Source organism: Apium graveolens, chromosome 5 (genome assembly GCF_009905375.1).
Source record: "Apium graveolens cultivar Ventura chromosome 5, ASM990537v1, whole genome shotgun sequence".
In the NCBI taxonomy this organism is placed as follows: Eukaryota; Viridiplantae; Streptophyta; class Magnoliopsida; order Apiales; family Apiaceae; genus Apium; species Apium graveolens.
In genome coordinates, this window is record NC_133651.1 from 2519097 (window position 1) to 2534920 (window position 15824).

At 29.7% G+C, this 15824-nt stretch overlaps 1 protein-coding gene across 1 annotated transcript; it reads left to right on the forward strand.

Moving 5' to 3' along the window:
- The first annotated feature begins 13705 nt into the window (after positions 1-13705).
- Positions 13706-15557, forward strand: LOC141661952 (putative WRKY transcription factor 40). Its single transcript, XM_074468986.1, has 4 exons — positions 13706-13959; positions 14127-14192; positions 14363-14872; positions 14970-15557. The coding sequence occupies exons 1-4, from the start codon at positions 13891-13893 to the stop codon at positions 15348-15350; spliced, it is 1026 nt and encodes a 341-aa protein (XP_074325087.1). The 5' UTR covers positions 13706-13890; the 3' UTR covers positions 15351-15557.
- The last annotated feature ends 267 nt before the right edge of the window (positions 15558-15824 follow it).

Sequence of the window (15824 nt, forward strand, 5' to 3'; positions counted from 1 at the left end):
CATATCTTGAAACTCCTTAATTACTATAAAATCTTCAAACTTTGTTTGCTTCCGACTTTTATGTATTCCATAATCACCATAATGCTCATATCTTGATCACCGTAATCATCATTAACAAATTCGTTACTTTCTTTCATCTTCTGAACCTCCTCACCTTCTCATTTGGCATCCTCAGAATTATCTTTTCGTTCCGACGGTCTGTCTGGACATCACGCTTTAGTAGTCAATTCATTCCTTAGAATAATATCAAATCCTCTTATCTTCCAGGATATCAATTCTACACAACTTATTGCCAGGAATCTCAATTTCACCATTGGTACTCACTTATTTAACAACTACACGTTCTTGACTTGCTAGTCCTTTAATCACAATCTTATCAATTCAACGGGGTAATTCATCTTATCAACAAAACTTTGAGAGATAAACAATTAAGTTTCCCCCACATCTTTTAATACTTTAACGCATAAGGTATTCACCCTGATCATCCATATCATCATGTCCGTATTCTGAATAACATATTTCACAGGAAAATCGCATATTCTCGTTCTCGAAAACGTATTCCTTATTGGAGTAGATTCCCTTGATTCTTAGTGGCTTCTTCACTGGGACTAGTGATTTGCAATCCTCGACAGGTGCCCTTATTTCCTTCCCATACATAAGATGTAGATGGAACTTCGTCCACTTGATTCAGGATACTTTGATTTCTGTTTGAAAACTTCTTGCAAAGAACGATAGTACAACGAAATGACTAGAAGGATTCAAAATTCAACAAAAATTAGAGTTGAAAAGAAAGAAGAAGTAAGGATTTGAATATGAATGAGACAACCATATTGGTACTTAAGATGACCTGTCTTTCATACCATATGGCATACAACATATGATTAGGTGGCGTCCTACCCGACTCTTCGTCATTCTGACAAAGTGTCTCACCATAACACTGTTTGTCCCAATCAAAAAGCAAAAATTGGGGGAAACAATTAAATTTGAAAGGAATGCAATATCCTCCTTTTCGATATCATAGCAAGGAGTTTATTTAAGAAAAGAAGTTCATACTTATTTAGGAATCAAAAAGGGAATATACGCTGTAATATTGAAGACAAGAACGATACCATTGGTCACCATCCACATTTCACTTGTATTTATCTTTCGAACTTGTTCGATCATATCTCCATTGTTTCATATAATAACTTTAGAAAGTACGTTGAAATGCCTTTGCAAATTAAGCATTATGGTAGATTCTTACTTGTCACGTCTTGCGTCTTTAACATCACACCTCTACATATAATACTTTAACAACTCGATCATAATGACGTCCCTACCAGACAACCTCGAGTTTCCTTTTTCAATTTAGAATAACCCCGAAGCATTCAACATAGCGATCCTTGTGTTAATAATATTCTTCTTTTTAGGAAATCTGGAAATCTTCTCAATCTCCTTCAGTCATACTCAGACTTCTGTTAGATCAGTGAATTCTTTGAACTTGGATAATCCTGTAATTGGATGAGTAATTGCTCTGTACACTAATTCTGTTGTTAATCTTATCAAACAATATTTGTACCTTTCTGTTGAGAATAACCAACTTCTTCATAATCGCGGATCACTTTGTCCTCTGAATTAACAATACTAAGTCTGAAACAGCATTCTTCCAGGTAATCCGGGTTTTCTAACAAACAAGAAACTCAAGTAGTAACTTGACAACCAATGTTTAAAAATCATTTTATTCGAAAAGGCTTTTAGAAATTTGTAAAGGAAAATCTTTTTCGAAAACTTGTTAAAAAAAAAGTTTGGAAAATCACAAACCTGGTTGTCCTTACTATATGAGTTGGTTGTTGTCCTTCCGACCTATAACAAGGTACCATATTAAAGAAACAATTACATAAAATTTCGTTCACTCCAATCTACCTTTTCTCCTTTATCGGGTCCATTTGCCTTCCTTAAACGACGAAAACTTCAATTTTCGTTGCATGTTATCTTATTCGTAGCTTCACATCAAAGCTTCCATACTGGTAATACTCCCGACATTACCGTTGCAGTAGTTAAGTAAAACAGGCTATCCAATAGCCAATAAGTCTATTTCATAGAACAAAGTTTGCTCGTATCACATCACATTACTACTTTACATATCGCATTTATCATATCATCATCATTTAATTTCAAAAAAATCCTAGGTTTATACTTTTCTCTCTTACTTTTTCAAAATTCATCTAGTTCATCCCATACTTATTCACGGGTGGCTTAGTCACTAAGGGCTTCTTTTAACCCGATAACAGCTATCCTCTGAAACACTTAAATCTCCTCTCTAAACTTCATCTCACCTCTATTTATAACTCAAGCGCTCACCATTTACTGTAGCTCTCGAATCCATCCTCGTAGGTACAATCGCTTCATAGGATAAGTTCTAAACTGGGGGTATAGAACTGGATGTAGGGTAAACTAAAGAGTTACGCTCACAGCCGAATGTCCAGTGAAACAATAATAAACAGATGGAGGTTCTTAAATAGGTAATCTCATATCAAAAGGTGGAAAAGTAGCGTAGAATAGCTTGAAGAAGTGCAACCGTTATAACAGAAGGTAGTGCCATTAATACTGGTGGAGGAACAAGGTGCAATTCCAATTTGAGAGAAGATGGCGATCCTCGAATGGAAAGCTCCAAATGATCAAATGACACCGGGAAATCAAGATCTGCCATTGCCGTTGTCTGGAATTCACGTCGCAAGCAGAGAATCCCGAATCGCAACACAAACCGTGCCGAAGACTTACTATATAGTCGCACTCATCCTCACAACGTCTTATCTTTCTGTTTCCTATTCCTAATCCTAACCCTCTACCCAATCCCGACAATCTAGACTTGTTTCAGTGACTTATAACATGTGGCTCTGATACCAACCTGTGACGCCTTCCAAACCCGGGTCAGAAGTTTGGGGTCCACAACACATACACAATATATAATTCTGTAAAAGAGATATTAATTATAATGACCCTACTTCACAAAACCACAGATCAGAACAGGTTAAAGTATGAAAATAAGCCACAACCTTAACTTTTACTACAACGTACCAAATTTCCCTTTAATTTAACTTACAAAAAGTATTCTTACAATTTGACTATTTTTCTACCCCATGAAGCTTCTGCTGGCTCGATCCAACTCAACTGGAACCTTAGCCCACACTTTGGACTGAGGGACTTTACTATCATCCATATCCTTTTCAACTGTAAAATATATAAAAGAATCGCAAGGGTGAGCTAACTAGCTCAGCAAGTCATAATAGTGATAACTAAGGTTAAACAATGATCAAATGAGATGATTCAAATGAATCAAGTTTCTTTTTAACTAATCATTAGAATTGGATATTCATTTTAAGTTTAAAAAAAACCAAGGTTAGGCTGCTGATCAGTCACGCACTAACCCCGAGCAAGCACACAGCACTGCTCTAATTACTGGATCCAAGGCACACATTGGCCTAACTTGACCATTGGTATGGTCTGACCACGAATCTGGTCCACATATATAAAAACTATCCAATCCTAAAGCAGTTCAATATGATAACAATATGATTCAATAAAACAAGATCATAATCAATGATGGTTAAATATTTGCATAAAAACGTAAGGAAACTCATGGATATCTCAAGGGTATATCAGGGTATGTATAAGAAACGGTTTTCAGTTTGTACAAGGGTCAGGTATCAGACCAGTAATGATTTTTCAGGATATGGTTCTTTGATATTATTAAGAATGATTGGAGTATAAAAGTTTTTGTGTTTTCAAATCATTCTCTTTTAGTGTTTGGTGTCTGGTAGTTATATCTTTGGGGAGTAGTATTATATTTGTATGGTTTGGTGTCTGAGGATCAACAAAGAACAGATTACAAAGAATAAGGTTTATGGCTCAAGATCAAGAAAATCAGGGTTCAAGGTTAAATGGTTTAAAGCTCTTGCAATATAAAACATGAGTTATTTTGAATAATAGTGACATGTATAAAACAGTTAAAAACATTGGTAATATATATCTTGAAGAGAGGTCAGAAATACTTGCCTTATAAGGCTTTACAACTATTACTGATCAACTCTGAGCCGATTCTGCTGCTCAGCCTCTTAACATCCAACCACTAGATCCCATTGGATTTGACTTCGACACTCAGGTCTTTCTGTTGAGACACTACTGAGCTCATCGACTGACCACTAGGTTATCTTTAGTCCATCGTCCACTTTCAAGTTCCCGGCTATAACCGGAAAACAGCCGGAATACGAGCACGGCGGAGACCAGAATCAAGGGAAATAAGGGAGAAACACAGGATTTACAGTAGGGAAAGAGAAAGTGATCGAAAGAGGAAAAAGAAGTAAGGCATAGAGAACAGCGAGAGGGATGAACGGGTGAGGATAGAGTGAGAGAAAAAAAAATGGACAGATAGAAATGAGAGTAGAGAGAGACCAGATTTGCTGCAGACACGTATCTCCAATTATAGATACGTGTCAATTCCTTATGAACTGGAATAACACGCATACAACCAATTAATCGGGCTTTTCAGGTTCGATTTCCCTTGATTTAACGAATTAACTACGCGAGAGAATATACCAAAAATTTGCCAAACTAGTTTTAAAATGTTACAAATATCCCGAATTTTATGAAAACATAAATTTTTAAATTTTTAAATAATTTCTAAAATGTAATTTATACCTGCTTTTATCAATTAAACGAAACAACGTGCGGGTGAAATTAATCCCGAAAATTTCTAAAATAATTTTAAAATTCTCAGAATATTCCAAACTTAAATAAATATGAGTTTCATAATTTTTACAGAATTTTAGAATTAAATATGGATTTTACCATTAAACATACTCAGAAAATCATTTAAAGATAAATAACTAATGAAATATTGATTTCTCAATTTTACAAAATCCTAAAAATAATTATTGTAATTATAAAATCATAAAAACAATTTTAGAAACATTCTCAATATTTATGCAAATAAATTTGCACTAAATCCACTTTTGAAATTGAAAACAATTCAATACGATCTCATAATTAATCGCGCGGACAACCCGGTACACTATAAATCACATATGGATACTAATCAAACAACACATAGCGGTCAAAACCAACACACATATCTTATTTATTTAATAATTTCCATAATTGCACAATTAAATAATTCAAAAAGAATACACTAGTCGTTATAGTATATATGAGTAGATTTTTATTGTGATGGCATTGGTGCAATAGTGTTTATCAACAATTGACGTAGAGACCAGTGACATTTTTTGTTTTTCATCGTTAAGGACGTTTTATGGAAGTTTTTTAGAAATTTTAGTAATTACCTAAACTACTGCACGATATAGTTGTTTGTTTACATAAAATTTAATTTTATAATTGTTATTGTTTACATAAAATTTTATTTTATAATTGTTGTTTTAATTTTAGTATTTTTCAATTTGAATTTACGACCTTAGTAACTCTTTCCCCTCTCTCGAAAAATATTAAATTCACATCTCTCGACATACTAGGCGCTTCTTGGTTGTATTTCATACGTAAACTTTAGCAAGATTATGTATTTTAGTTAATATTATTCGTTCACGCCATGATGACGCCGTAAAATACTAATGTAAACCAACATAATCATATATTTTATGAATTATGAAAACTATAAGTTAAAGGTTTTTTGCATAAATTAATATATATATATATTATATACATATATATGTGTGTGTCTATATATATATATATGAAAGTCCTGATTTTTTTTTTGTGTAAATATAAGAATATATATCTATATGTATATATATTATATATACATATATGTGTGTGTGTCTATATATATATATGAAAGTCCTGAATTTAATTTTTTTGTGTAAATATAAGAATATATATATATATATATATTATATATACATATATATGTGTGTGTGTGTGTGTATATATATATATATATGAAAGTCGTGAATTTATTTTTTTGTGTTAATATAAGAATAGAACACTTAAAGTATGACATGATTAAATATAAATATTTATTCAGTTAGAGGTATAAATGGTTGCGATGCACATAATCATATTTAATATATAAGTTTCTCTAGTTGATTTATTTTTAATATTTAATTGACAAATATTTATAGTAGACTATAATGTGATAAATATGGTATATGTCAGTCAACTCTCTGATTAAAGGTGGGTGTGAAGTGGGAGATGAGGGATGTCATAATTGGGGTGCGAAGCGAATGAGCGTTGTGTTGTTTTTCGGGGCGGGGGCAAAGAGAGACGAAATATTCTTTACTTAAGTTTAACCAATTAATATAAATAAATAAATTTTATTTTAATAGTAAGATTTTGAACGTTTTTCGCATATCTTTTTATCTATATATATTTTTTTGTCATTAAGATTAACGACGAACAATAATATTTTGTAAAAATAAATTTTATTATAATTTAAATGTACTACCACTTTTTTTTATAAATAACATGATTTTTTACTCAAGTTTCTCATGTATTAATATTGTTTATTTTTATAATAATAATAATAATAATAATAATAATATATTATTATTATTATTATTATTATTATAATTATTATTATTAGAATTTTTAATATATATGTTTTATAGACATGCTATTCAAATTAAATATTTTTTATTTTTTAATGAAATTTAAAATTATTACTATTACTATTAATAATTATTTTTACTTTATATTCAAAATTCACTTATTTATATTATTAATTTGATAATTAATAATTTAAGTATTCTCATCTTTAGAATTTAACTTATGTTAAAAGTAAGTACAATTTTATTTTTTATAGACAAAAAAAATTGAATCATTAACTAAAAGAGAAATTTCATTTGAATATTAGGTTTTTAATTTTCGAAGCAAATAAAAAGGATAAGACATGACTGCCACATGACAAATAGAAAAACAAACTCAGGGTAATATAATATTTTTATTGTTTTGCTTTGATAATTAAGAAATGCTAAATATAATATCTCTAACTAAATTGTTATATATGTATATAACAATTAGTTAGAGATGTTATATATGTATATAACATACGTACATATATTTGCATGGATATATGTATATATGTATATATGGATACATGCATGCGTGCATGTATTTATATAATAATTAGTTAAATATATATATATATACATATATATATTAAATATGCAATAATAAATCGATATTAGTAAGTCACTTATGGGATAGCTTATGTATTATATGATGCATGCATGTATCTCTATAATAATTAGTTCTAAATAAATATATATACTAAGTATGCAACAAATAATTAATATTAGTAAGTCAATTATGTATTATATGAATTCTTATGCAATGGTTATCATTTAAATTTTTTATATTAATTTTTTTTAATAGAGTATGTAAATTTTATGAAGAAATTATTTTTAATGACTTGCATATTAATGATGTTTTAATTGAGGTAATAAAAATTACATGAATAAATTCGTATTAAATATATAATAATGAATGAGTTGCATATTAATGATATTTTATTTGGGGTAATAAAAATTACACGAATGAATCGGTATTAATTATATAATAATGAATGAGCATTAATGGTTAAAACAAATCATGTATGGATATTAATTACTGTATTTATGATTAAATTTGCTCAGCGAACCCCTGTTGCTGTATTAGATATATAATAGATTAGTTTTATTGAGAAAATGTCATATATTCTCTCCGTTACCCTCATTTCTTTACAATTTTTTTCACATACTTGATACGTATTTTAAGACAATTATAAATTATATTTTCGTATTTTTTTTAAATTATTTTATAAAAATTCGAGCATTATATTTTAATTTAGAAGAAAAAAAAACATGTAACTGAATTTAATAAGAGTATTAAAGTGTGTGCCGAGTCCCCGTCCCCCAATGTAAAAAATTGAGGGTGACGGATGGAGTAACGTTTCGAAAGGAGCAGGGGTAGAGATGTAAAATCGAGTTTAAAAAATAGTTTTAAAATGTTGTGGCAGGGATGATGTATCATTTTAAACTGTTTAATTACTGAAATTGATGTAAATATATGTGATCCATCTTATAATTGTATAAAGAACAATCAGAATATGTGACTTGATATTTTGATCCAGTTTTGAATATCTAGCATTTCTTTTTAAAAAGGATAATTAAATATTAACAAACACATAGAAATATATCAAATCTGTATTTTTTTCATTCAACCTGCGATCATTAAGTAGATTTTTAATTAAGTAGATTTTTAATTGCGAAATATTTCTCGTTTTCATCGCTGAAATATATAGGTTTTTCGGAATAAAAATTAAGGAAGTATTATATTGTTTATTTTTTGTCAAGAAAAAAAACTCAATTTTAGAAGAAAAATTTTGAAAAGAAAAAGTAATGTTCCCGAAAAAAACTCGTAAGCGGGTACTAGTTTGTAACAAATAAATACAACTTTTAAGTATTTTAAATGTTAAAATGATTGTGAAAGGCTAACCAAAATAAGAAAATAATAATTAATTATATTGCATATCATTTATAAAATATTATAAATTAAATTCATACCAAATTAAAAGTTATCGATCATATAAAATTTCGAGTTTTATATCAAATACTATTTCTAGATACTCGAAAACATAATTAATTATCTCGTATAGTATTTATTTATATAATACTTTAAGTTAAATAAATATTAAAATTATACAATTAGTATAATATTATCCAAATTTTTAACCAAGTACTATTTACGAGTACCCCCGAGTACTCGTTACTCCATGTCCTCACCGAGTCGAACAGAGTACCGATTTTTAGAAGACCGAGTTTTTTCAAATAAAAAGAGAGAGAGGTCTCCACCGCCAGGGTCCAGTGAATGAAGTGTAAAAATAAAGCATATAATTTTCAACAAGCAAGTCTTGGGCACATTTTCAAAGTCGGTTTAACGGTGTTTTATTGACTTCAAATTGTGACATTATAGGCCCCGCCGGTTAAGAAATCTTTACACTGAAACTGTATAACTAGTTTTACGTACTCCCTCTATCCCATTGATATCTATACCTTACTTTTCAGTATGTTTTTTAATATTCATTTAAAATATAACTCCACAATATTTTTAAAATTTTTGTTTCTGAATAAAAGTTTCATATTTAAACTTTTATTAAAAAAAAATTAGAAAAAAACATTATCAAACTATACTTTATAGAATACTCGAAATACGTGCAAATAGTAAACGTATAGAATTGAACGGGACGGAGGGAGTATATTTTAACCGGACGGATATTTTGTCCGTATAGTTAGTAATGCAGAGTCGCGGTTTCAAATACCGTGTCTCTGGAAACGAATTAAAGTAAGTAATTTTAGAAAGAGTCTTTTGCATGGTCTTAATTCATAGGCATCTTGTAAAAACTACACTTCAAGTTTCTAGATATTGATTTAAGTTGAAATTAACTAATTTCGTGAAAATACAATTTGGTTAATATCCTAGTTTTTTACCTTTTTAGTTAATTTTTTCGTTGAGAACAATTTTAGTTAATTCGCTATCATAATTTTTTGCATTAAGAAAAGGGAGCTGATACACACCCTTGATGTATAGATGCACACCCTTTATTGAGATAAAACTATAATATACCCGTGCACACGTATAACTCCAACCTCTTTTAATGTTCAATAAGGATAATTTGGCCCTAATTCCAAAAAAAGTATGTGCACGTGATGTATGGATGCTCACCGTTTACTGAGATCGAGACTGTAATATCCCCTGTACACATATAACTGCAACCTCTTTTAATGTTAAATAAGGATAATTTGGTCCTAATTCTAAAAATAAGGTGTGCACGTATAAATAGATGATGTGCATATATCAAACCCCTAAGAAAATAGGTTTCGGTCTCATCCGTTTCTTTACACTTTTCTTTTTGATATTTCTACAATTTTTCACATTTTAAAGTTTTTGAAAAAAATAAAATTTTATAATATAAAAATCAATTAAATCAACGATATTTCTCCACTAACAACCGTTAAATTAAACTTTTTTCTTCCTTTACATCACTAAATTATATTTTTTCCTAAATCTCGTAAACAAAATAACCCATATAAAAAAACGAGTCGAATACGGGAAGAGGTACATATCGACTTAATAGAGAAATGGTAATGAGCACAATTGGGCTGGGCCCAAGCGCAGGCGGTGGTGAGTGGACACTCGCATATGCAGAAGACTGAAGTGGCCAATTTTGACACGTTTGGAACCCCAATTTATTTATATTTATCCCAGCTAGCTTCTCTTTTTTTTTTGGCCTTTAGTGTTCGATAAACAACACCATTTCCTTTGGTCGATTGCCAATAGGAAGATGTGAATAAAAAAATATCAACAATCAATGTGGGCATGTGGGCATGGTTGTAAAAATCGGTAATCGATACTAATCGGTTTAAGTACCGATTAGGGATTAATCGAAAAATTGGGGATTAATCGGAACAAAAATCGAATATATTTAAATATTTTAATAATATTTAATATATTTACCTTATTTATTATGAAATATATAATTTATAAATAATTTATAAATATTAATCGGGGATTTTTACAACAGTGTAGGTCGGTCACTTCGACATGTATTTTAAGACTTTTATTTAATATAGTTGTATAAGTTATATTGATTTTTTTTAAATATAAATTTATATATTTAATATTTATTCACAAAAAAAGTTAAAAATAATTTATCTAAATATATTAGATAAAAATCTTACAATGTTTCATTTCAAATATTAAAGAGACGAAGGGAGTAGTATTCAACTTCATTAACACAAGTACCTATTAAGTAAAATCGCGCTTCGTTGCGGTGTTACATTTTTTTTATAAATTCTAATATGAAATATTTTTATAATTTCAAAATATAAAATTAGTTAGTATGAATAAAAAATTAATGTAAACATATTAATACCTAAATATTTTAGAATTTAATTTTAATTATTTTATTCCAACTCAATTCAAAAGAACTACTTCAAACTAGTGTTGTAAAAATTGGAAATCGGGAAAGATCGGTCGAGCTACCGATTTAGGATTAATTGAAAATCGGGGATTAATCGGGGTAAAAATTAAATATATTATAATATTAAATTATATTTAATATATTATTATAATTATATTAGTTATTTATTAACAAATATATATTTATTATATCATAATTTCTATAATTATTCATATTTAAAATAATATAGTATTTTAATTTTAATAAATAATTATATATACTGTAATAAAGAAAAATTCGTAAAAATAAATCGGATTTCAAAGATTGAATCGTTCGGATACTTTGTAGGGTCTTAATCGATTTTTTTTTTTAAAATCGGAGATTTTTAAAATACCGCTTCAAACTTAAAAATTTCTCCAAACAAACCTTTAAATCGGCCCCGGATTTGTACAATCCATAATCAATAATGCTTAATTATGTCACTGTAGTCTGTAGTATAGCTAAGCACATTTTCTAATGCTTACGAAACCAAGACATAAATACCGGAAAGTTGAAATTTAGTAGAAAGATGCATAATAAAACATTATTTATTTGACCCGAGGTTGGAGCAATCAAACTCATTCATGATAAATTTGAAATGAATATATATAATTTTTTCGTTTCAATTTACTTATTCAGTTTACTTTTACTCAATAATTTGAAATGCATTTGTTTGTGGTTGATCAATTTTTATTTTTTCTGATTTTCAAATATTCTTTTACCTATTGTGAATAAACATTTAAATCTTAAATTTGTATTCATAAAACTAATTTAAAAATAAATATCAAAATTATGCTGTTAATGTAAAAATAAAAATGGACAAATATTATTGGACCCACAAATGTGTACCCCTTCGGGAGATTATAAATTCGACTTCTCGTGTGTGTTTTATTGATCTTAAAAAAGAAAAGAATTATCGGACCAATAGAATATCATAGCTTCATTAAATAATATCTTCATCATTATCGTATTAATTTTTAACTAACATGATAACCCGTGCGAGACAGTAATCTAACAATATCAGAATTTCGTGTATAAAGTTTTAGAATTTTATGAGGAAGGTGAGCATTCTGAAATTTTATAATATTGAAAAATTTAGAATTTTGGGAGAATGGGAATCTGAAATTTGAATAATTTCAACCACATTTGAAGCAAAAACAATTATGTTCGCTCGCTTGAATTCTTGCAATTCAGATAGACAGTGATTGCCGATTTTTTATGTGACTTCTCATTTTTTCAGAAAAATAGTCAATTTTTTTTAAAATCTAGTAAATTATGATGTTAAGTTCAAAATAAACCTAAATATATTGATCTAAATCAAAAATTGAATAAATTTATTAATTATGTGAACATCTAACGCCAATTTGGTCAAATGAATAAAATATAACAGTTTATTTTATTAAAATTATATTATGTATACGTTCTAACAATATAATTTTTATTGAATAAACACGCATTATAAACTTTATTTATTTTTCGTATTAGTGCGAACTTGATTATTTGACATTGTTAATTAATTCTTTTATATAATATCGTAGATTTTAACAAGAGGATTACTTGGAAACATATAACATTATTTACTAAATACATGTTATATCTTAATTTATTTATATTTTTCATATAATGATTATCTTTATATGTTAGATATTGATCGAAATTATTATCTAAATTGTAAATTTAATTATTTAGAAATATATAACTAACTAAATCAGTATACATGAATGGAAAAGCATGACATAAAAATTTATTTCATGAATTGCAATAGTAAACTGGAATTTTACTTTTTAGCGACACACACATATTAAGTATTTGACTAAAAACATAAAAGACATAGTGCCAGTGCCATAGTGATATTGTAGAGTTAAAATTAGGGGTCGTTTGGTTCGAGAAGTGATATGATGTTGAAATTAGGAATCGGGTTAAGATGGTATGAGGTTGAGGTATCATTTATAATATCATGTGTTTGGTTAAATGTTGAAATAAATATTTTAGATTTAAAATATTTTTTAAGTTATTAATTTTAATTAATTTAAATATTATTTTAATAAATTTTAGTTCATTAAATTATTTTGTATTAAACATTTACATTTGATTGCTTAAATAAAGTTGAAATACTATAAACAAAATTGATTTCCCATACAGCTTCCCTATACTCATCTCTCTCCTTCGGTATCAAAAACTCATACCTTGGGGGTTGATGAATGGGTCTGGAGGAAAAAAATTATCAACCAAACATCATGTATGAGGTTATAATGAACGAAATTCATATCTCATACCAGAATGCCTCCAATCAAATGACCCCATTAAATAAATTGTGGTTCAATTACGGCCAACAATAATTTTTTAATTATGATAGATACATGGACAAATCCGTCATTTAACTGATAATAAAAAGACCCGTTAATTTTTTAGTCATGATGTGGCTATTATATATAGAAAAGATGTTTATATAACACATAAAAAACTAAATAGAACCGAGAAAAAGGCGGGCTTGACTTGACCAAAGATTGATTAGATTCACCCCAAATTAGCACGTAGTTCGATTATGTGAATTTTAGAGGATATCATAAAGTTTTGAAATGTAAGCCGACAAAACTCACAAGCTTCTTACATTTTCTTTTACGACTTTGTTGACGCCACCCCACACGCTCTATTCTTTTCTATTACTTGCTACTATAAACACATCTTACTAAACTACTACTCATATCTTGTTTATTTCTCAAGTCTCCTTCCTATTTCTTTCCTTCTACACAAGTTGAAGACAGTTCAATCTTAGCTTTTTCTCGTCAACTCTTAGCTACTTCCCTTTTCTTTATGTTCTAGCTTTCTCTCTATATATACTGGTGTTTCTTCATTTCTGTATTGGAAGTTTTAAATAGCTACTAGTTCTACAACAAGAAAAAAAGATTCATTTGATCAAGAGTATGGAATATACAAACTATGTTAACACCTCCTTGGATCTCAATGCCAACCCTCTTCATATCTTCCCTGTGGTAAGTTCTTGTTTTCAACGTCTGGTCGGTTTGACATATCTTATAAGTAACTTATGTTTTTTGACTTATAAGCTGCTTATATGATTTGCCAAACAGTGTCAGAATTGTAAATTTTGATGTTTGAGGTTCTCAGGTTGAGTGCTTATATTGTTTGTTTTGGCTTTCAGAAACAAGAGTCTCAGAGGAGCTTCATTGATTTTGGATTAAACAGTAGTTCATTACTTCATGACCAGGTTAGTAATTTTATATTTTTCTTAAACTAAAATATGAAGTTTTTTTAGTTGTAAGTTGTAACAAGTTGATCTGCTAACTCCCTCCCCGATTAGTCGAGTTGCGTGTAAGCTGACCCGAACACGTGGTAAAAAAAAGGTTTCTAAAAGTTTGAATTATTTTTGTGATTTAGAGTACTGCTGGGGCATTGGTTGAGGAACTGAACAGAGTGAATGCAGAGAACAAGAAGCTGACAGAAATGTTGACTGTCATGTGTGAGAATTACAATGCTTTGAGAAGCAATTTGACCGAGTACATGAACAGGAATCCAGAAATAACTACTACTGATGACAGTACTACTTCATCCAAGAAAAGAAAGACTACAGAAAACACTATCAACAATAATAATAACAAAAATACTTCAGCTGCTGCAGCTGCTGGAGTTGTGGTTAATAGAAATTCAGCTGAGAGCAGCTCAAGCGAAGAAGAAGACACTGCTTCATTCAAGAAAGCAAGAGAAGAACACATCCAAGCTAAAATATCTAGGGTTTATAAGCGAACCGAACCTTCTGATACCACGGGACTTCTAGTTAAAGATGGATATCAATGGAGGAAATATGGCCAGAAGGTCACAAGGGATAACCCTTGCCCTAGAGCTTACTTCAAATGCTCTTTTGCTCCTACTTGCCCTGTCAAAAAGAAGGTGACCATTTTTTCCTTAAAACAGAACACCGCTTAACGTTGTAACCTCGTAAGCAACGTTGAAGGATGCTAATTTGTTTGTTATTGCCATTTTCCAGGTCCAGAGAAGCGTTGAGGATCAATCTATATTAGTGGCAACATATGAGGGGGAGCACAATCATCCACATCCTGCGAAAGTTGAGGTCAATAGTTCGGGTTCTAATCGAACTGCATCGACACTGAGTGCAGTTCCAGCCTCAGCTTCTCTGAGTACATCAAGACCTGTCAATAATACAATTACACTAGACTTGACAAAATCCAACAAGTCAAACGAAAATGCCAACAAACCCTCTGCACCCAAAGTGGAGTCACCTGAATTTCAGCAGTTCTTGATAGACCACATGGCGTCTTCGTTAACAAAAGACCCGAGTTTCAAAGCAGCGCTTGCCGCGGCAATCTCAGGACAGATTATCCGTCAAAATCAGACTGAGAAATGGTGAAGACAAAGGTTGAGAAGAAAGTTCAGAAAGAGTCATTTCATGTATTTCTTTGAACAATTTTAGAAAGATAGACATGGGCCAACCCATTATTAGTGTATATAGCACATGGAGAAAAAAAAATAGCTGTTGTAAGTCCAAATTGGAGTATGAAAATTTTCACAATTACAGAAGGACAAATTAAATTACAACCAGAAGTTTTAAATGACATATCCGCCTGTTTTCCCCACCAGCTATTCTCAATTGTTCACACACAAAATTCTTCTATGCGTAAATGCTTGACTTCCTCTCTGTTTGTGATACTACGATAACAGCTATAAGAATAATCAAAGATTAACGCATGAAGAAAAATGCACATAACATGTCTAATTCAAGTAGACAAAATGGAAGAAAATTCTGGGTGATTTATCAATGATGTTACTATCTGACATAGGCCTTTCTTTGTAGAGTTAGTACTACTTGGCATAAAAAGACACG

Bases quoted from the DNA above. Each gene is read 5' to 3' on its own strand.
- LOC141661952 (XM_074468986.1), top strand. From the start codon at position 13,891: ATGGAATATACAAACTATGTTAACACCTCCTTGGATCTCAATGCCAAC. The intron at 13,960-14,126 runs GTAAGTTCTTGT...TTTGGCTTTCAG, and splicing joins CTCTTCATATCTTCCCTGTG to AAACAAGAGTCTCAGAGGAG. The intron at 14,873-14,969 runs GTGACCATTTTT...GCCATTTTCCAG, and splicing joins CTTGCCCTGTCAAAAAGAAG to GTCCAGAGAAGCGTTGAGGA.